The sequence below is a fragment of the Panulirus ornatus genome, chromosome 21, assembly GCF_036320965.1.
Source record: "Panulirus ornatus isolate Po-2019 chromosome 21, ASM3632096v1, whole genome shotgun sequence".
Classification (NCBI taxonomy): Eukaryota; Metazoa; Arthropoda; class Malacostraca; order Decapoda; family Palinuridae; genus Panulirus; species Panulirus ornatus.
This window is the reverse complement of record NC_092244.1, coordinates 18,397,300-18,421,037: the sequence shown is the minus strand read 5'-3', so window position 1 is coordinate 18,421,037 and position 23,738 is coordinate 18,397,300. Positions and strand designations below refer to the sequence as shown.

The 23,738-nt window shown below is 47.4% G+C and overlaps 1 protein-coding gene across 1 annotated transcript in view; it reads right to left on the bottom strand.

Moving 5' to 3' along the window:
* Nucleotides 1-23,738, bottom strand: part of LOC139756394 (junctional adhesion molecule 2A-like) — a 474,666-nt gene that overhangs the window by 38,939 nt on the left and 411,989 nt on the right. The window contains exon 5 of the mRNA XM_071675804.1: nt 2,405-2,642. Coding sequence (XP_071531905.1) covers nt 2,405-2,642 — 238 coding nt within the window. The remainder of the gene's footprint in view (nt 1-2,404; nt 2,643-23,738) is intronic.

The window sequence follows — 23,738 nt, the reverse complement described above, 5'->3', positions numbered from 1 at the left end:
TTCTCCCTAAAATTTACTGATAGTCTCTCACCCCAACTCTCATTTGCCCTTTTTTTCACCTCTTGCACCTTTCTCTTGACCTCCTGTCTCTTTCTTTTATACTTCTCCCACTCAATTGCATTTTTTCCCTGCAAAAATCGTCCAAATGCCTCTCTCTTCTCTTTCACTAATACTCTTACTTCTTCATCCCACCACTCACTACCCTTTCTAAACAGCCCACCTCCCACTCTTCTCATGCCACAAGCATCTTTTGCGCAATCCATCACTGATTCCCTAAATACATCCCATTCCTCCCCCACTCCCCTTACTTCCATTGTTCTCACCTTTTTCCATTCTGTACACAGTCTCTCCTGGTACTTCCCCACACAGGTCTCCTTCCCAAGCTCACTTACTCTCACCACCTTCTTCACCCCAACATTCACTCCTCTTTTCTGAAAACCCATACTAATCTTCACCTTAGCCTCCACAAGATAATGATCAGACATCCCTCCAGTTGCACCTCTCAGCACATTAACATCCAAAAGTCTCTCTTTCGCACGCCTGTCAATTAACACTAATCACGACTATAAACGCCTTTATCTTTTTTTTTGATGATGATGAACTTCGAATGCTTTTTTTCCTTTTCTTCTAATTATTCAGTCGTTTGTTAGCTCGATAATACAAGAACTTTCATAGTTTCCATTACGTTCAGAACGTGAACAATATATCCAATTAGTATTCCTTTTCGTCCACTGAACGAAATTTTGAAGTTATATATTATCACTTAACCCGTCTCGCGTCATCGATAACGCAAAAACACACGAGGACTGCCACCCAAATACAGTAACTGCCTCTCCGGTCGCAGTTAGCGTAAGGACCAGCGAGGATATGGCTCAACCACCACACCATGTTCATAAACACCATAATGCATATATACATACATATAATTTACTCGTTACATCATATACATACACCACAATCCTTATACACAGTAATATTACTCTTCCCTTGTCTTTCTCATCACTACCCCGCCACACAGCACATTTTCCAACTCAATCTAGCGTCACTTGTACACCTGGCTCGTTTCACTGGAGGAACTGAAAACATGGAGGTATCCTTCTCGCAAACCAATCCTATCTCTCCGCAATCTTGTTACATCCACACAATTTAAGGCACCCCATCTTGCGAGGTAGGTGTCCTTTGTTGATGCTCTCTTCCATGAATAATACAAAGGGAAATTTTCGGCGACACCCGTCGCCCGCCAAGCTTACGTACAGCATATGTGAAAAATTGCTTTGCCTTTACATGACCCACAAAACAGTATGTGCAAAATTCATATTAAAGCCAGACGTCTTGTTTTAACTGGTGGCCCGTGTCTTCAGAATTTATATAAACTACGATCGACAAGTAAGATGGGCAACAGTGATGTGAGGATGGTTCAAGGGAAACATGCAACATACTAAATTCAGAACAATCTATTTAATTCTATGCATTCTCTCCTAATGTATATAAAATATATATATATATATATATATATATATATATATATATATATATATATATATATATAGATAGATAGATAGATAGATAGATAGAATTCGATACGGATATGTTGAATATACTTTTAGAAAACGTGCGAGTATCATTACAGTACTACAGAGATGTGTAAAGTCTTTCTTTTAAGAAATCCTATTCTCAGCTGTCTAGGAGTCCAAAATATTACCCGACTTAGGCGCTACAGATTGACTGAGTGGCCTGGCGTGTGCCGCTGTCAGCCGTGTAATTTTGAAGGAATTCGACATTTTCGTTTTGTGTGTTTGAAATGTGAAACACTGAGTTCCTCACTTAGATTAAGAATTTATTTCCTTTGAGAGAGAGAGAGAGAGAGAGAGAGAGAGAGAGAGAGAGAGAGAGAGAGAGAGAGAGAGAGAGAGTGTTTGTGTGTGTAACGTACGTATAAAAGCACTGGCGTGGTACGGGATTGTATGATAACCCACTTAACACGACCCTGACCACGACGATACGATGCAGCGGCCCAGGCCGTCGCAAACCATCGCACGTAATATCGTAATTGAGGGTCGCACCGTCGTAACGCAAGAGTCGTATCGCCGTACTCAGTGGCCGTGTACAAGGGTCTCACGATCGCAAGCAAGATTCGTATTCACGTACTCAGGGGTCGTAAACAAAGGGTTTTTACCATCGTGACCAAGAGTCGTACCTTCCTGCCGAAATGTCGTACATCGTGAAGCAACAAGGTCACACCATCGTAACCTAGGGGTCGTACCACCGTCGTCGTAACCAGTAGCCGTACCGTCGTACTCAAAGGCTGCACCGTCGTGGTCCCTTTGCGAGGACTGCTGAGGGTAGTGTGTGTGTGTGTGTGTGTGTGTGTGGACAGGAGGAGGGGGAGGAGGTATGTACTCACCTGACATGGCAGAGATGTCGCGGGACTCCATGACGGGGACGTTGTAGGTGAGCTGGCCGTCAACGCTGTGCTGCTGCGTCTTGTAGTAGAGCGAGGAGATCTTGGCCGAGCAGCGGAGCGTCATCTCGCCGTTGCGGAAGTGCTGGCGGGACACGACGAACCTCAGGCCCTTATGAGACTCCACCAGCTCGTCGTTGTACCTCGTGTCGTTCATGAGGACGACGTAGTCCGTCGGAGCCTGTGGCAAAAAAAGGAGTAGAGTGAGTAAGTGATGACGTACCGAAGTGTAATGTGCGTTGTTAGGCTTGAAGATGTTGGTCTTAGACGACGTACAAGATGAGTTAGTGCCAGGCAAGGTTGGTTAGAGATGTGTCGTGCCGAGGTAAGGGCGCGCAACGATCGCACAGTAGTGGACGGTCCTTTTTTACGATGTGCCGGGGCGGACGAGATGGGACAGTAGCGCATTGCTAGTTGGACCTGCTGTTGTTACACGGTAGCCAGGGAAGGTGGGAGGGGCACTTGTGTGTTGTGGCATCCATCTCCATCACACAGTGTTAACGATACTTCAAATAGTGTCGTAAAACAGAGGAAGGACCTCTCTCGATCAGATGATCGCTGTGGGAGTTATTACGCTGGTCGTATTGGTGATGAGATTGCGTTATGGGCGAGGAGAAGGGGAGGAGCTGGTGTTGGAGGTTAGGTGGGGAGAAGGGGAGGAGCTGGTGTTGGAGGTTGGGTGGGGAGGAGGGGAGGAGCTGGTGTTGGAGGTTGGGTGGGGAGGAGGGGAGGAGCTGGTGTTGGAGGTTGGGTGGAGAGGAGGAAAGGAGCTGGTAATGGAGGTTGGGTGGGGAGGAGGGGAGGAGCTGGTGTTGAGGTTGGTGGGAGGAGGGGAGGAGCTGGTGTTGGAGGTTAGGTGGGGAGGAGGGGAGGAGCTGGTGTTGGATGTTGGGTGGGGAGGAGGGGAGGAGCTGGTGTTGGAGGTTAGGTGGGGAGGAGAGGAGGAGCTGGTGTTGGATGTTGGGTGGGGAGGAGGGGAGGAGCTGGTGTTGGAGGTTAGGTGGGGAGGAGAGGAGGAGCTGGTGTTGGAGGTTGGGTGGGGAGGAGGGGAGGAGCTGGTTTTGGAGGTTGGGTGGGGAGAAGGGGAGGAGCTGGTGTTGGAGGTTGGGTGGGGAGGAGAGGAGGAGCTGGTGTTGGAGGTTGGGTGGGGAGGAGAGGAGGAGCTGGTGTTGGAGGTTGGGTGGGGAGGAGGGGAGGAGCTGGTGTTGGAGGTTAGGTGGGGAGGAGGGGAGGAGCTGGTGTTGGAGGTTGGGTTGGGAGGAGCTGGTGTTGGAGGTTGGGTGGGGAGGAGAGGAGGAGCTGGTGTTGGAGGTTAGATGGGGAGAAGGGAGGGAGCTGGTGTTGGAGGTTAGATGGGGAGGAGGGGAGGAGCTGGTGTTGGAGGTTAGGTGGGGAGGAGGGGAGGAGCTGGTGTTGGAGGTTAGGTGGGGAGGAGGGGAGGAGCTGGTGTTGGAGGTTAGATGGGGAGGAGGGGAGGAGCTGGTGTTGGAGGTTAGATGGGGAGAAGGGGAGGAGCTGGTGTTGGAGGTTAGATGGGGAGGAGGGGAGGAGCTGGTGTTGGAGGTTAGGTGGGGAGGAGAGGAGGAGCTGGTGTTGGAGTTTGGGTTGGGAGGAGCTGGTGTTGGAGGTTAGGTGGGGAGGAGGGGAGGAGCTGGTGTTGGAGGTTGGGTGGGGAGGTGGGGAGGAGCTGGTGTTGGAGGTTGGATGGGGAGGAGGAGAGGAAATGGTTTTGGAGGTTGGGTGAGGAGGAAGAGAAGGAGCTGGTGACTGTGGTTAGGTGGGGAGATCGTGTCGATGAGGAGGCCGTGTTATGGGTAAGAAAGAGGAGGAGGATATAGTGTTGGAGGGTGGATAAGGAGGAGATAGTGCTGGAGGATGGGCGAGGAGGAGGTAGTGTTGGAGGGTAGAGGAGGAGATAAGGCTTTATGGTGGTTGAGGAGAATGCTGGAAGGTGGAGGTAGTGTTGGAAGGGTAACACTTTCTAAAGCAGGATTATCTACTGATAAGAGATATCAGCGGAACATTTTTCTGGTATTGGTTTGAAGGCGTTGATAGTCTTTGCATTAGCTAGATATGAAGGTAAGTTTAACACAGTGATCCGATACTCTGCCTCTAGAAATTTTTTTTTTATATCCTTCATTACGTGATTCATAGTGACTGAATCTTTGTTCAAAGTGAAGAAATTTCCGTATGTTATGCTGTCGTATTTGTTGAGTATTTTGAAAACATACGTAATATTTCCTTTAAGTTTGAGCAATTTTAGACAGTGATAATAGATCTTTGCATCCTGTTGGCTTTCCTATATGCATCTAAGCATTGTTTTCCATATATTTTTCACTCTGAGTTCCTGTTCCTCTTGAATTTCTGATGATGGTTGACCAAGCATTCTGCATTCGTGGTTTATGCCTTTAGTGGTAAAGTCCATTAACTATGCATTTGTCTACCTTGAAATTCATTTGCCATATCTCTTCGACCACTATATAAGTTTGTGTCCATTCCTTTGAATCTTCAGGGATTATCCTTTCACTGGCTACATTTCCTAATTTTACGGCGTTGGCAAATTTCGAAATTCTGTTGGTGAATCCCAGCTTCATTTTTCTGAGAGAAGTGAATGAACATTTTGGGACCTAGGAGAGAGCCGTGTGGTACCCCGCTCGTCATATGATGCCGGGTGGATGCTTTCTCCCATGATACCATCCACTGTTTGCTCTATGAGATCCGGGACTCCCCACGTGCAGAATCGATCGAAACTGCCGTAAGGTTTAATTCTACTTACAAATCTTTCAAGTGGTTGTACTCTATCGAAAGCTTTACGTTAGTCGAAGTATATAACGTCAGCGGCATTTTGGAGTCCCGGTTACCATTTACGTATGTTTAACATGATATTTTAATTCCAGAATGTGGATGGTTGCTTATCATTCCATCGTCTAATCACCTAGGAAATATAGCGATATTGTCTCTTCACTGTTGGTAACACTTTCCCGCCACCGAAGTGGACCCGATGGGACGGTAGTTCGAAGTGCATTTTCCGTCTCCTGTTTTGAACATTGGTGTCACACTTTCTATTAGCTTGGCATCTGGCACTTGCCATTCCTGTAACGAATGGGTGATCGGGAAAGCTTTTAGCCATCTAACTTCTTTTGATAGTCTTTGGGAGATATACCGTCTAGACCAGGTGACTTGTCAGGATTTTGTTCTGTCTAGATTTAAGTATTTTATAACATTTTGCTTTTTTTTTTTGTGTACAGAAATACTTGTTGTGCCCTTGGTACATTGGACGAATTTTCGTTGATATGATTTTCTCTCCAAAATGCGTTAGACTCCATTTGTCTTGTGTGGCGGGATGGGTTGAGGGAATAGTGCGGAGACAGTGTGGAGTGAGTGGATTGAGGAGTTAGTGTGGAGTGAGTATGGAGAGAGTATGGATTGAGCGGATTGAGGAGTCAGTGTAGCGGGATGGGTTAAGGAGATGGTATAGATGGATGGAGTGAGGAGACAGTGGAGAGCAGTGGCTTCTCAACCTCTTTTATTTCACGACTCATTTTGGAGTTTGTTCTACCCTTGCGGCACATTGGACCAAACTTTACCATGACATTATGTACACAAGTGTCCTCACCCATCAGTCACTACGAGGAGTAGAAATTCACCTGTCTACCACATGGGGATTAATAGATTATAACTAACGTAGACACTTGAAATGATTTGAATATTTCAATTGACCAAAGAAATACTTAAAAGTTAGTAATGAATTTGTTAAATCATGAAAGTTCATTCCCATTTTATTTCAGTCTATACAGGAGATTATGAAATCATCATTTTTCAAAATACTTCCCTCAAACATGTCATTAAAGGTCACGAGATACGTGAAATGATTTATTCAAAACTGTTCCAAGAAGCAATCAAGTGAGAAATTGAAGACCCAGAACTTTCATTTATCACAAGTTCGAAACTTGCGCTTGTAATGAAGGGGAGAGAGAGAGACTCTACATGTTCTGCTCCGAGTTGGAAAGAGTTACAAGCAGTTCCTACTGGTGCAGCTTCTGCAGACTTGACTTCTCGTTGTTATGTATAATTATCGACGATGAGGAACTCACTTCGCGAAGGTTTTTCGTTGGAAATTGTATCAACATCAACGCCACGATGAGAGACGGTTGGATATCCCTTTTTTTTTCCCCTCCCATCCAGCTAAAGTGCTTCCAGAGGCACCTCGCTGAACCTAAGTCTTGAGAGCGCGGTCGATCCTGAGGTCTATAAATTCCTCACTCGCCTTCAAGGAAAGCTCCTTAACTGATGCCTCTGCAGATGAAGCGAAGGGATCACGAACTCAGTCATACTGCTCCGTGCTGGTCAATCTCAAGTAAGACTTAAAAACTTTGCCGAGTCTGCCCTAGGGTTATACACCCCACATTTGATAACATACCTTTTCCAGGATGTTGTTATTGGTCTGCTTGAACGCATCCAGCGGGCTACGTCCTGTTTCCGTCCACGGCCGAAGGTTTGCTCTGAACCCGCTCAGCTTAACTGCACCTATTAGTACAGTCTCACCGCGTCCTTGCGTTCTTCGAATCAGGTGTCAGCCATCGGTTGTTCTCTAGCCAGTAATTGTCCCGTAAAAAACTGACATGCTGCAGGTCTCCGTGCAGCATGAGAAACTACTTTGTCTAGACCAAGGGACGATGCCTCGCAAGTGATTCTCTATGTTAAGAAGAATGGAACACGTGGAAAAGAAGAGTCTCCAGAGGCGCCGATATGCTGAAGTTGACGAATTGTCACGGATTTGATCAAGACTGACCAGCGCATCCGATCTGACTTTCGATCATTAAACCTTCAACACAAACCCATAACATCATAGCTACTCCATCGATGCAAACATTGTGCGGTTTTTCCACTAGGCACCGTTGTATTTCAGACACTTAAAGTCACGCGTAAAACTTCATCGTCCGTAGGACGCTGAGGAAGTTATTTGTCGAGAAGTTTATGGTCTTTGATGCAGTCCCCACCAACAAGACGCACACCGGTGATGAGTTGTGCTAAGTAACTGTTGATGATGTTGGATGAATTGTCGACTTGAAGGGGAGACTTGTCCAACTGCTGGCACATTCTCTACTAATTTTGCCTCTCTACCACCCGAGGCGTCATCAGTGCGTTTTCTGTTAGAGTCATCTGAAAACGGAACTCACACCAGCTTCTTCACTGCATCAGGTCGAATCACAATGGCTCGTCTGTAAATTTTCTAAAACACTGGTCGAACAAGTGTTGGTCGAACAAGTGTTGGTCGAACAAGTGTCTCGCCGATGGTGTGTACATTTCTCGTTTTGTTACGCAACGTAACAACACTATCTATAGCTGGCTTCTTTATGTCCCTTCGGAAGCGTTCATGCAGCTGTTCATGAAGAAGCTGTGTCTGGAGTTCTCTGCTGTGACCGCCTGAAGTCTCTATAAAGTGCGCTGGTCGAGGTAAGAGGGGGGGGGGGGGGGGTTCGAGTGGAAGGGTGACGCTCTAATCTGGTCGATACTGTCGCTTCCCTTGATAGTTTCTCCTTACAGATGAGACACACTCGGCTCCAGGCGATGCTGTGGCTCTGCTGCTCATTCAGTGCCTTACGCCATTTTACTTGCGGATTGACCTGTCTCAGTACACAGTGGGTAAACGTATCTTGCTGAAGCGTTTTCTCCACTCTAGAATATATCCATGTCTCACTGAACCTTTCCCGAGTTATAAAAACCATCAATCCAGCTCATGAAACCTGGCACAGAGAGAGAACCGAGCACTTGGAACACACGCATGGTCGACCGCAAGATCATGTAATGTATCTCGAGAATGAAAGCGATGTGGTCAGGAGTTGCTACTTAATGCTATTTACTTTTTATTCTGCAGATTATCGTATAAAGATGTAATAGATTGTAAACATCATATGTTCATCAATCAATCTTACATATTTGTATTTCTAATCATCTTCATGGTTGTGTATGCAAATGTTATTCATACAGTATGAGAAACGACCATTATCTACCTGTGTACAACGCCCACCAGGCGCTTGTGCAGCAGAACTTCCATGCTATACTCAAAAACGAGCTGGGACGTCATTGGCACAGAACAGTCGACACAGTAGTCATATAGTCTCCGGCAAACATTAGGAGCCTCACGTCATACCCGACACAAGTCTGACTTTTTCCGTGACATCTGGATTGTCATAGACAAGGAGAGAAACGGAGTGAGTGTGGGAGCAACGGCGTCTGCAGGCGAAGTAACGAACGAATGCACGTATGCCTCTTGTCTTCTTCGTGTCTACATACATGGTTAACCCACCGTCGTGGTCCTCGAAAAACATCTCATCCTGAAACTGTTTTAGATCACAGATTGAAAAAATTTAACAGTAGCTTCAAAATAATAACAAAACACATATATTCTCTCCCATTCCTCAGATTCCGAGAACACTGTGGCACATCGGAGGTTTTACCAAGGCCAGCGGTGTGGCGCGGTTCACGGGTGGTGTAGGTGGTGTGGTGTGGTGTGGTGTGGTGTGGTGTGGTGTGGTGGAGATACTGTGGAAACTCTGGGATCCGATTAGAACGTCCTGGTCTTAACAGATAACACAGATGACTGTAATCTGATAACAGTGGATATTGGCTAAAAGGCAAGTTCTTTGCCTTCGTCTTCGCTTTAGTCGAAGTAGAAAAAATAATTATGTACATCAAGACGTAACGTTACGTCACCCTTGCTTCGACTGATAAGTCCGTCGACGCCGCGTTAATGAGCGATGAGAATTCTTTCCTACAAGCGAGACGACAGTGGAGAACCGTTAGATTATAAACAGGTCGAGTGCCAGCGGAGGATGGGAGAGGAGAGAGTGGTCGGTGTGGCGCGATCCTGATCTTATGGACAATTAAGTTCATTGTGATAACGTCAGCCCCGGATGGCCGGGCTCCTGATGTGACGAAGATAACAGCTGTTAGTGTCACTATAATGTAGGGAGGGTGGAGGAGAGAGAGAGAGAGAGAGAGAGAGAGAGAGAGAGAGAGAGAGAGAGAGAGAGAGAGAGAGAGAGAGAGAGAGAGAGAGAGATTTAGAGGATGGGAGGGTGGGAGGGAGATAGACTGATGGCAAGAGGAAAAAAAAATATATATATATTCGGACAAATTGCAAGAAAATTTGCATGTGATACAATTTTTGTGTGGGCCATTGATACTCCTAAATGGATCCATGTGTTTGTTTACATGGCCAACTGCGCAGAGGGAGAGCCACACACAAGGGCTTTTGTGGTGCCGCTCATCCAGTGAGTGAATTTGTCCATAATCTGATTTGGAGGCAGCAACAGTGTGATTGCTTTTAGTGAAACAAATTCGCTTTGTATCTCCATGCCGCTAGCACGGACTGCACTCCTCGTAACGAAGGTAGTGGTGCTGTTGGCTCAATTATCGCGTCATTCTTTCCATTAATCTAATTTCTTCTTAAACATTTTCGAGTAATGCCTCTCTGTAGTCTGTCTACCGCGGTATCAATTGCGAGGTCAGCGCGACCTGTTTTTCATCCCTCCTTTGTCTTCGTCCATATTGATGTACTTGTCATGAAAGATATTCAGTGTGATCTCTCATGGTTTTGATACCTTGGCTCATCACAGTGTCTGAATAAGTAGACGGACGTGGGAAAGGTAGAGAGAGAGAAAAAAAAGGATAGAAGAGAGTAAGGGAAAAATAAAGATAGCAGCAAAAACATGAAAAAATCGTTGGAACGAAAAGAGTTGTTAGTGGCGCTCTAGTGGTCCAGGGTTCCATCCGACGCCCCTGCTGAAGAATATAAAGCAACATTCGAACACTCTACGTGGAAATGATTTTTTTTTTCCTGAAGAGTGACTCAGAAACAAGCCGCCCAGGTGGGAGATGCCGGGAACAGTATGTAGAGGCTTCGTCTGCATTATGACGGGCGATGTGACGTGGGTGATGATGAGTTCTGAGAGGCGAGCTTGAGGACGGGCTTATTGACAAGATCTTCTCTCCAGGGTCGGTCAGAAACTGTCACTTCATCAGCACACACACACACACACACACACACACACACACACACACACACACACACACACACACACTACACTACACTACACTCTACGCGGGGCTGCTTTTCATGTTCGCGGGTTAATTGGTCATCGGTGTCCGTGACACACGAGGCACGTCGTCCTGGAGGCTTCCTCTTTACTAATACAATACTACTTCGCGAGAGACCTCGAAGCCTTGTTCGAAACCTCCAGCATTATGTCTCTGAGCACCAACAACTTTTTTTTTTTTTTTACGTTACGATAACATATGTTTTACCGGTTTTGAGTTTAGCCGTTCCTCAAGTAAACTTCCCACACTGCCTACTGTGCTGGGTTATCAGTCCTAGAGAAAAGAACGACGAAGGTACCTCACACATGGACGTCATACATTATCTGTTTATTCAGGAACGGGAACCTTGACGCTCGGAGCTTCACTTCCCAGTGAGCAAAAAGAGACCAAGCTGCGATATTTTCTCATTTCACATCTGACGTATGCAGCGAGGAGCGCGTCTGTACTTCAACTGTACAGTCTCATTCCGGTATACACGCGCATTCCTATCTTTCAATGCATTTTTAGATTCTCGGAACTCTGTCAAACAACGCGGGGACCTTTGTCATTTTCAAGTGTAATGCATGTAATGTTAACGAGTCGCTCTGCATATCTGTTTCTACGTCCATGTTATCATGCATCCTCTGCCCCTAATGATTTAATGACACGATTCTCTGTGTTGCTAATCAGATCTTGTCATTTGCATAATGCTTTTGATTGTACCCTGACTCCCGGGTCTCATCATGGTCCTCCCAGCCTTCATCGCTGGCTCCCGGACCTCCCCACGGAACTCCTAGCCTTCATCGCTGCCTTCCAGGCCTCCCCATGGTCCTCCTATCCCTCATCGCTGGCTCGTGGGCCTAACCACTGTCCTCCTAGCCTTCATCGGTGGCTGCCAGGCCTCACCACGGTCCTGCCAGCTCTCGCTGCTGGCTCTTGGGCCTCGCTGTAATCCTTGCGTCGCTCATCGCTGGCTCCCGCTACAGAAACGGTGGATTGCAATAGCCATAGCTGAGGAGATGCGCCAGTACTGATCATCTTCCAGTTCCAACGTAACATGACCAGGGAGAACTACTTCTGTTTCTCTCTCTAATTTTTCTCAAAGATATGTAAAGGTATATTTTAAACTTTCTAATCTTAACTTACGTGTTTGAGGTCAGCTATGGGCAGGAAGGGTCAAAATCCAGCAACATGAGCCTCCAGCTGTGATATGAAGTAGTTCCCTCTCGTTTTTTCTTATCATTATCTGTTTTCTAATTGTGTCTGGTGAACTCACTTCTCTTAGAACAGAATTGGCGCTAGGTAGACGAATGCTCCGTAGCGTATCATGTACACCCTGCACCTGTGGAAGCCTTCAGTTATTCAGAGTGGAATGCAGCGCAGAAAGATTCACGAACGTACGTGATCGCATGATGGGTCAGGTCACCGAGGCTGGAGTCTGGCATCGGGAGGAGGGGAGAGTGGCGGGATTGTACGTTACTGCAAGTTAGAGACGCTGTCTCTCCACATCTCTCATCAGAGACGCTGTCTCTCCACATCTGTCATCAGAGACGCTGTCTCTCCACGTCTCTCATCAGAGACGCTGTCTCTCCACATCTCTCATCAGAGACGCTGTCTCTCCACGTCTCTCATCAGAGACGCTGTCTCTCCACATCTCTCATCAGAGACGCTGTCTCTCCACATCTCTCATCAGAGACGCTGTCTCTCCACATCTCTCATCAGAGACGCTGTCTCTCCACATCTCTCATCAGAGACGCTGTCTCTCCACATCTCTCATCAGAGACGCTGTCTCTCCACATCTCTCATCAGAGACGCTGTCTCTCCACATCTCTCTTCCCTGTCCCCTGGCACTAAAGGGGACGTATGCCATCATTTGCCAAAAGCTGAGCCATTGTAATAGATGTTGCTTATAACTACTACACTCGTTCACTATCATATATTCGCGTGTGGAAAAAAATTGCATCTCCTCCCGTGTATGCTGCAGAGCATCAGTTCACCTTATCAAAACAATATCATGCGGGGTCTTGAGGATCTGCCTCCCGTGTCTCCTCTGGGTTAGATACGTATGTCAACATACACGTTACCAGCTGCGTGGTGTCAGGTGGGTGGAAGACGCCTCGGTGTGAGGAGGGAGCAGCAAGGGTCTCACTAAACCCAGGTTGCTGTGGTACAGAGGGAGGAAACCTGACTTCTGTCTTGTGCTTCCTGTGTATTACACAGTCCAAAAGGTAAACGTGAATTAGTCTTATATATTCATATTAGTGCCCCGCCTCTCTCTCTCTCTCTCTCTCTCTCTCTCTCTCTCTCTCTCTCTCTCTCTCTCTCTCTCTCTCTCTCTCTCTCTATATATATATATATATATATTTTTTTTTTTTTTGTTTATTTTTATTTATTTTGCTTTGTCGCTGTCTCCCGCGTTTGCGAGGTAGCGCAAGGAAACACGCGAAAGAAATGGCCCAACCCACCCCCATACACATGTATATACATACACGTCCACACACGCAAATATACATACCTATACATCTCAATGTACACATATATATACACACACAGACACATACATATATACCCATGCACACAATTCACACTGTCTGCCTTTATTCATTCCCATCGCCACCTCACCACACATGGAATACCATCCCCCTCCCCCCTCATGTGTGCGAGGAAGCGCTAGGAAAAGACAACAAAGGCCCCATTCGTTCACACTCAGTCTCTAGCTGTCATGCAATAATGCCCGAAACCACAGCTCCCTTTCCACATCCAGGCCCCACAGAACTTTCCATGGTTTACCCCAGACGCTTCACATGCCCTGATTCAATCCACTGACAGCACGTCAACCCCGGTATACCACATCGATCCAATTCACTCTATTCCTTGCCCGCCTTTCACCCTCATGCATGTTCAGGCCCCGATCACTCAAAATCTTTTTCACGCCACCTTTCCACCTCCAATTTGGTCTCCCACTTCTTCTCGTCCCCTCCACCTCCGACACATATATCCTCTTGGTCAATCTTTCCTCACTCATTCTCTCCATGTGCCCAAACCATTTCAAAACACCCTCTTCTGCTCTCTCAACCACGCTCTTTTTATTTCCACACATCTCTCTTACCCTTACATTACTTACTCGATCAAACCACCTCACACCACACATTGTCCTCAACCATCTCATTTCCAGCACATCCACCCTCCTGCGCACAACTCTATCCATAGCCCACGCCTCGCAACCATACAACATTGTTGGAACCACTATTCCTTCAAACATACCTATTTTTGCTTTCCGAGATATTGTTCTCGACTTCCACACATTCTTCAAGGCTCCCAGAATTTTCGCCCCCTCCCCCACTCCATGATTCACCTCCGCTTCCATGGTTCCATCCGCTGCCAGATCCACTCCCAGATATCTAAAACACTTTACTTCCTCCAGTTTTTCTCCATTCAAACTTACCTCCCAATTGACTTGACCCTCAACCCTACTGTACCTAATAACCTTGCTCTTATTCACATTTACTCTTAACTTTCTTCTTTCACACACTTTACCAAACTCAGTCACCAGCTTCTGCAGTTTCTCACATGAATCAGCCACCAGCGCTGTATCATCAGCGAACAACAACTGACTCACTTCCCAAGCTCTCTCATCCCCAACAGACTTCATACTTGCCCCTCTTTCCAAAACTCTTGCATTCACCTCCCTAACAACCCCATCCATAAACAAATTAAACAACCATGGAGACATCACACACCCCTGCCGCAAACCTACATTCACTGAGAACCAATCACTTTCCTCTCTTCCTACACGTACACATGCCTTACATCCTCGATAAAAACTTTTCACTGCTTCTAACAACTTGCCTCCCACACCATATATTCTTAATACCTTCCACAGAGCATCTCTATCAACTCTATCATATGCCTTCTCCAGATCCATAAATGCTACATGCAAATCCATTTGCTTTTCTAAGTATTTCTCACATACATTCTTCAAAGTAAACACCTGATCCACACATCCTCTACCACTTCTGAAACCACACTGATCTTCCCCAATCTGATGCTCTGTACATGCCTTCACCCTCTCAATCAATACCCTCCCATATAATTTACTAGGAATACTCAACAAACTTATACCTCTGTAATTTGAGCACTCACTCTTATCCCCTTTGCCTTTGTACAATGGCACTATGCACGCATTCCGCCAATCCTCAGGCACCTCACCATGAGTCATGCATACATTAAATATCCTTACCAACCAGTCAACAATATAGTCACCCCCTTTTTTAATAAATTCCACTGCAATACCATCCAAACCTGCTGCCTTGCCGACTTTCATATATATATATATATATATATATATATATATATATATATATATATATATATATATATATATATATATATATTCTTCTTTCTTTCTTTCAAACTATTCGCCATTTCCCGCATTAGTGAGGTAGCGTTAAGAACAGAGGACTGGGCCTTTGAGGGAATACCCTCACCTGGCCCAATTCTCTGTTCCTTCTTTTGGAAAATTGATATGTATATATATATATATATATATATATATATATATATATATATACACACACACACATAGTTCACGAAATGATGTTTTTCATCTTTAATTTATGCAGAGTGAGACAGCTATTACGATATTGTTAGGTGGCAGGTTCGGTACAGGGGAAAGTGTGGGAGTGGGTGTAGACCGAAGGGAAGGTAGTTGTATGCGGAGGAGGGTGAAACAGCGAGCGAAACTGTCAAGACCGAAAACAAATGCGTAATAAGCGAAAGACTTGGAGAAAACAGTGAAAAAATATCTAAGTATTGGTGTGTCTGGTAAGAGTGAGGCAGGATCTTAGATACTGTAAGATGGTGGGAGTTTGTGGAGGTCTACAGAATTTCAAATATCTGGAGAACATTTTCAGTGGAGATGGAGGAATGGATGCTGAGATATCGAAGACGGTGTTGAAAGGTAGGCAAATTGCTGGCGCTTTGAGAAAGTTATGAGGAGTAAAGATGTGAGTTTGCAGAGGTGGAGAAGTTTGTTGGAGGAAGGCTTGGTTCATTCTGCTGTGATGTATGGCTGTGTAAGTTGGGCGTGCAGGAGCTTGGTGACGGAGATGGGCGAGTACAGATGAATATGAGATTTGGGTGAGGAGTGAGACAACTGCATGAGTTGAGATATGAGGACTCCGGAGTGGCCGACGGGGATTGAAGAAGCTGGGAATTTATGAGGCTCTGTGGTATACTTGTGAGTCTCCTCATATATTAATCACTCAGGTCGTGTTCGAGTCCTGGGGAAGGCAGTCGGTTCACAGACGACCCAGCAATTCATCCTTTCCTCTAGGACAGATCCTGAATTAGATGTCTAACATAGCACACACACACACACACACACACACACACACACACGTGTATATATATATATATATATATATATATATATATATATATATATATATATATATATATAAAGATCATGCAATTCTGCACAGATCTTCTGTGACACAGCTGCTCACCCGCCTCTCAATCCAGCTGACACTCATAACTCTAACAAAGCCGTAAAGAACTCCGCTGCAAGAAGCCTTGACCGCACATCGAACTTCCTCATGTAACCCTTCAGCTCAGTATCAACCTAAGTACTTACAGATATCTTCACCTTACAGATATCCTCGCCTTACAGATATCTTCACCTTACAGATATCCTCGCCTTACAGATATCTTCACCTTACAGATATCTTCACCTTACAGATATCTTCACCTTACAGATATCTTCACCTTACAGATATCTTCACCTTACAGATATCTTCACTTAGTTACATGACAAATTTCCAAGCATCTGGAAACTTGCCACTATATTACCCATGTTAGACCCTCCCAAACCTATTATTCCCATTGCGCCTACAGCCTCATACCATTACTGCCAGTCATTCCACCACTACACAGCACACAGCATCCCCAGGATGGCTTCTGGTAGCTACACTCCCCCTCCCGCACAGTAAGGATGGCACTAGATATGATCAGACTATTTGACACCATTCCTCAACACATCCTCACACTTCAGATTCTTGACACCTACCTCCACAAGAATAACTAGAAACCGTTAGCTAACATCACGCTGGCCATCATGCTAGTGTTGTTCACGAAAGCTTTACCCCCTACATCCTCAAGCTGCACAGTGAAGCTCCCCTGGGAGCAGTACTTTCTCCAACCTTCTGCAGTCTCTCCCTGAACGACTTTGCCATCACCCCATGCAAGCCACAGTGTGAGGGTGTTCTCATATGCAGGTAAACTCACGGTCACATTACAGTACCCTGACATTACACAGGTAACAACAGACATACAGCACTACATCACGCAAACTGAACATTGGTTTTCCTTAACAAGAGGAATGTCTGCGTCTCCCCCCCACAGAAGTCCGCTGTCACCGTCTTACCCCCTGGCAGATATGAATTCAACCCATCCCCTTCCCTACTCACGAATAGTCCAACCATAATATCACATGCGACACACTCTAGAAACTCACCTCCAAAACCGCAAACAGCAACGCAAAGATGATTAATGAATTGAACGCTCACAGAACACTTACTGACACGAACCTCAGACAAGTGAAAAAGAATCCTTTAGTATCCACCACAAGTGGTTAATTCCCTTCACAGACAATACAATCATTCACTCCGTTAAAAGCAAAGATGGCGACACTGTCAACCCACAGAACCACTGAACTCAGAACAGTCCCTGACTGCTTAGCTAAGGCAAGCATTCAACACCTGCACGACGAGACAATTAATGTTCCCTATACATTCTCCACCTCAGCAGTGCTCAACAGCCAGGTCTTTGCAGCAGCACTAAACACACTTCCCGCCCACATCACACTTCTTAACCAACCGCCGACATCTTACATCACCACCTCACACTTCAGCAACTGATGTCCACTCGCAGCTTTCTCTTTCTCCAACGTACTAAACACTGACAAAATATATTCACACTGTAGTGACTCAGCTAACACTACACAACCACCCTCTTTAACCCAGTCTTGATCTCCTCTCCACCAGATATAGACTCATCTGAAACCACGTTCCCCAGACATGTAGGAGTTACTTACGACTTCCTCATATATGCCATGAAAGCATCCAGTTCTTCAACACTGTAAACACTGTGCCAACATATTACAAGATCCTTCATGCCCAATATGCAGACTGAACGCTGTCTCCTGAATTGCCCAGCACTCACCCACAAAGGCATGAACACAACCACAACACACTTACTGACCTGTAAATGGGGTAATATGACAGGAAGGTATGGTAAGGTGTGTGTGTGTGTGTGTGTGTGTGTGTGTGTGTGTGTGTGTGTGGACATACTTTATTTTGTAACCTTAGGACCCGTTCATTGGGGTTCTTTACCTTCGAGACTCATCTACACTATACGCAGGAGCAGGGAAATGGTGGACTCCCCCTGGGGTGGGAGAGCCTTCACTTTCACTGTGTTCCTTTCCGTCCATTAACACTAACACATTCTTCCTGGCGACGTCAGCTGGTTCTACATAAACGAATGTATCTGTATCCACTTATCTATCTGTATATATTCATTTATCATATATTCATTTATTTCCTTTGTATAGAGGAAACACAAATATACAAGTTTATAGTTTTACATGAATATTTCCAGTTTATGAAGTTTCCGGTAGTGATCCAGCGGTGTTAATCCCCGGTCACTGGTGTGTGGTGCTCTCTCCAGCCTCGAAAAGCCTATAAAATCCGACTTCATAATTATCTTTTAGTGCAGCTGTTGGCAGCAGGGTACTGCCAGCACGTGAGGTTAGCACGGTACTGCCAGCACGTGAGGTTAGCACGGTACTGCCAGCACGTGAGGTTATCACGGTACTGCCAGCACGTGAGGTTATCACGGTACTGCCAGCACGTGAGGTTAGCACGGTACTGCCAGCACGTGAGGTTAGCACGGTACTGCCAGCACGTGAGGTTAGCACGGTACTGCCAGCACGTGAGGTTAGCACGGTACTGCCAGCACGTGAGGTTAGCACGGTACTGCCAGCACGTGAGGTCATCACGGTACTGCCAGCACGTGAGGTTAGCACGGTGCTGCCAGCACGTGAGGTTAGCACGGTGCTGCCAGCACGTGAGGTTAGCACGGTACTGCCAGCACGTGCGGTTATCACGGTACTGCCAGCACGTGAGGTTAGCATGGTACTGCCAGCACGTGAGGTTAGCACGGTACTGCCAGCATGGGAGGTTAGCACGGTACTGCCAGCACGTGAGGTTAGCACGGTACTGCCAGCACGTGAGGTTAGCATGGTACTGCCAGCACATGAGGTTAGCATGGTACTGCCAGCACGTGCGGTTATCACGGTACTGCCAGCACGTGAGGTTAGCATGGTACTGCCAGCACGTGAGGTTAGCACGGTACTGCCAGCATGTGAGGTTAGCACGGTATTGGCAGCACGTGAGGTTAGCTCGGTATTGACATCACATGAGGGTTAGCACGGTAATGGCTGCACGTGAGGTTAGCACGGTATTGACATCACATGAGGATAGCACGGTAATGGCAGCACGTGAGGTTAGCACGATAATAGCAGCACGTGATGTTAGCACGGTATTGCCAACACGTGAAGTTAGCACGGTTTTGGCAACACGTGAGGTTAGCACGGTACTGGCAGCACGTGAGGCTAGCACGGTACTGGCAGCACGTGAGGTTAGCACGGTTTTGGCAGCACGTGAGGTTAGCACGGTTTGGGCAGCACGCGAGGTTAGCGCGGCACTGCCAGCATGTGAGGTTAGCACGGTACTGCCAGCACGTGAGGTTAGCACAGTATTGGCACCACGTGAGGATAGCACGGTAATGGCAGCACGTGAGGTTAGCACGGTTTGGGCAGCACGCGAGGTTAGCGCGGCACTGCCAGCATGTGAGGTTAGCACGGTACTGCCAGCACGTGAGGTTAGCACGGTACTGACAGCACGTGAGGTTAGCACGGTATTGGCACCACGTGAGGATAGCACGGTAATGGCAGCACGTGAGGTTAGCACGGTATTGGCAGCACTTGAGGTTAGCACGGTATTGACATCACGGCATTGACATCACCCTGTTGACGTCACACTGAGGTTATCATGTAACCTGTTGACGTCACACTGAGGTTGTCATGTGCCCTGTTGACGACACTGGGGTCGTCATGTGTCCTGTTGACGACACTGGGGTCGTCATGTGTCCTGTTGACGACACTGGGGTCGTCATGTGTCCTGTTGACGTCACTCTGAGGTTGTCATGTGCCCTGTTGACGTCACACTGAGGTTGTCATGTGCCCTGCTGACGTCACAGTGAGGTTTTTAGGTAATGCCGGATGCATCTATTAGTAGGTGGAGCTATAGCCCGGCGGCCGACCAGAACCATGGCCCACGGGCCGCATCGAACCATGGCCAGCGGGCCGCATCGAACCATGGCCCGCGGGCCGCATCGAACCATGGCCCGCGGGCCGCACCGAACCATGGCCCGCGGGCCGTACTGAACCGTAGACGAGGCCACTCACACAGATGGAGCAAGCCATAATACCCAAGCTTCACCCTGCTTACGCGCTCGTCCTTCCGTCGTAGCAAGATAGCGTCCTAGGCACTAGCATGTCGGTACCAGACAACCAGGAACGAGGAAGGTCTCGGTGGGTAAATACCGCTGGAATTATAAATGATCATACCCTGCAAACTTTTAATGGGAACCCCCGTTTTCCATGTATAAAGACCAGCAACCCCTGAATTCATGTTTTCTGTTCTGTCACGGTGTAGGAAGCTGTGCCTATGAAAGTGTTTCGTAAAAACAGTGTCATAATAACACCTTTTGATACAGTAGTTGTGATGACATACAGTGTAACTGATATAGACTGGGATTATGATAATCGTTTCACACAGAACGAGTGTGGTGATGTCCGTGTGTATACTCAAACATTTACATGAAATGCGTTTTTTTTTTCTTATACTTCCAGTGTTGTGGTGGCGGGGTGTTACTTCAGGATATGAATTATCTGTAAGGAAACCTTATCACGTTACGCCCTACAGCATGAATGATTGGCTATCACATGTTAAATGAATGGCCAAGACATTAATACACGTAGGACGAACTGATGTACTCAAAGGGTCCAACCCTCCTGCCTTAGGATCGTACCGTCGCGCTCAAGGATCGTACAGATGTGCTCATGGATCGTACAGATGTGCTCATAGATCGTACAGTTGTGCTCTAGAATCGTACACGTGTGTTCTTGGATCGTACAGTTGTGCTCTAGAACCGTACAGGTGTGCTCAAGGATCGTACGATTGTGCTCAAGAATCGTACAGATGTGCTCATAGATCGTACAGTTGTGCTCAAGAATCTTACAGATGTGCTGAAGGATCATCCCTTCGTGCTCAGGGATTATACCTTCGTGGTCAAGGATTGTACAGTTGTGGTCAAGGATCATGCCTTCGTGGTCAAGGATCGTACCGTTGTACCCAAGGATCGTACCGCCGTTATCAATAATCGAACTATCGTTTTTGACACATTTTTTTTGTTCTGTTTGCAGACTCACTTGCGAGCCATTCTGTGCCCGTGATGTTATCTTCATGTTTTCAAAAGCCACAATGAATAGAATACAGCAATAACCATCAAGACAAGCAACTAACCACACTACGCTATAATATTGATCACACTGAAGTTAGTGTGAATAATACAGCGTTGCCATCCGCCGGCGTAAAACATTTAATCTACATCCGTTCCACATTTATGATATCAGTCACGTCAAAAGGAAGGATGGGATATCACACGTGGACCAAAAAAAAAAAAAATCTAAACGCATTAAAACTGGAATATGAAATGAACCATTGGGTCTAACACTGAAATGGATTTCAGGATGAAATTTTCAGAAATTACCGCTCAGCAGCGATGGTAATGTACGTAGATGTATGTAGATACACAGACAGGCTGCGCCTTCTCCCCCGTGGTGCATTGTGTATGACTGCCATGTCATCATGGTGCCTGAATGACCTCTTTCCTTTATGGTGCCTGCATGACTGGCCCACCATCATGGTGCTTGCATGACTGGCCCTCCATCATGGTGCTTGCATGACTGGCCCTCCATCATGGTGCTTGCATGACTGGCCCTCCTTTATGGTGCTTGCATGACTGGCCCACCATCATGGTGCTTGCATGACTGGCCCTCCATCATGGTGCTTGCATGACTGGCCCTTCCTTCATGGTGCTTGCATGACTGGCCCTTCCTTCATGGTGCTTGCATGACTGGCCCACCATCATGGTACTTGCATGACTGGCCCTCCATCATGGTGCTTGCATGACTGGCCCTCCTTCATGGTGCTTGCATGACTGGCCCTCCATCATGGTGCTTGCATGACTGGCCCTTCCTTCATGGTGCTTGCATGACTGGCCCACCATCATGGTGCTTGCATGACTGGCCCTCCATCATGGTGCTTGCATGACTGGCCCTCCATCATGGTGCTTGCATGACTGGCCCTCCATCATGGTGCTTGCATGACTGGCCCATCCTTCATGGTGCTTGCATGACTGGCCCTCCATCATGGTGCTTGCATGACTGGCCCATCCTTCATGGTACTTGCATGACTGGCCCTCCATCATATGGTGCTTGCATGACTGGCCCTCCATCATGGTGCTTGCATGACTGGCCCTTCCTTCATGGTGCTTGCATGACTGGCCCTCCTTCATGGTGCTTGCATGACTGGCCCTCCATCATGGTGCTTGCATGACTGGCCCTCCATCATGGTGCTTGCATGACTGGCCCTTCATCATGGTGCTTGCATGACTGGCCCTCCATCATGGTGCTTGCATGACTGGCCCTTCCTTCATGGTACTTGCATGACTGGCCCTCCATCATGGTGCTTGCATGACTGGCCCTCCATCATGGTGCTTGCATGACTGGCCCTCCATCATGGTGCTTGCATGACTGGCCCATCCTTCATGGTGCTTGCATGACTGGCCCTCCATCATGGTGCTTGCATGACTGGCCCTCCATCATGGTGCCTGCATGACTGGCCCTCCATCATGGTGCCTGCATGACTGGCCCTCTATCATGGTGCCTACATGACTGGCCCACCATCATGGTGCTTGCACGACTGGCCCTTCCTTCATGGTGCTTGCATGACTGGCCCATCCTTCATGGTGCTTGCATGACTGGCCCTCCATCATGGTGCTTGCATGACTGGCCCTTCCTTCATGGTGCTTGCATGACTGGCCCTCCATCATGGTGCTTGCACGACTGGCCCTTCCTTCATGGTGCTTGCATGACTGGCCCATCCTTCATGGTGCTTGCATGACTGGCCCTCCATCATGGTGCTTGCATGACTGGCCAACCATCATGGTGCTTGCATGACTGGCCCACCCTTCATGGTGCCTGCATGACTGTCCCATCCTTCATGGTGCCTGCATGACTGGCCCTCCATCATGGTGCTTGCATGACTGGCCCATCCTTCATGGTGCTTGCATGACTGGCCCTCCATCATGGTGCTTGCATGACTGGCCAACCATCATGGTGCCTGCATGACTGGCCAACCATCATGGTGCTTGCATGACTGGCCCACCCTTCATGGTGCCTGCATGACTGGCCAACCATCATGGTGCTTGCATGACTGGCCCATCCTTCATGGTGCTTGCATGACTGGCCCATCCTTCATGGTGCTTGCATGACTGGCCCTCCATCATGGTGCTTGCATGACTGGCCAACCATCATGGTGCCTGCATGACTGGCCAACCATCATGGTGCTTGCATGACTGGCCCTCCATCATGGTGCCTGCATGACTGGCCAACCATCATGGTGCTTGCATGACTGGCCCATCCTTCATGGTGCCTGCATGACTGGCCCTCTATCATGGTGCCTACATGACTGGCCCGCCATCATGGTGCTTGCATGACTGGCCCATCCTTCATGGTGCCTGCATGACTGGCCCATCCTTCATGGTGCCTGCATGACTGGCCCATCCTTCATGGTGCCTGCATGACTGGCCCACCATCATGGTGCTTGCATGACTGGCCCATCCTTCATGGTGCCTACATGACTGGCTCACCCTTCATGGTGCCTGCATGACTGGCCAACCATCATGGTGCCTGCATGACTGGCCAACCATCATAGTGCTTGCATGACTGGCCAACCATCATAGTGCTTGCATGACTGGCCAACCATCATGGTGCCTGCATGACAGACCC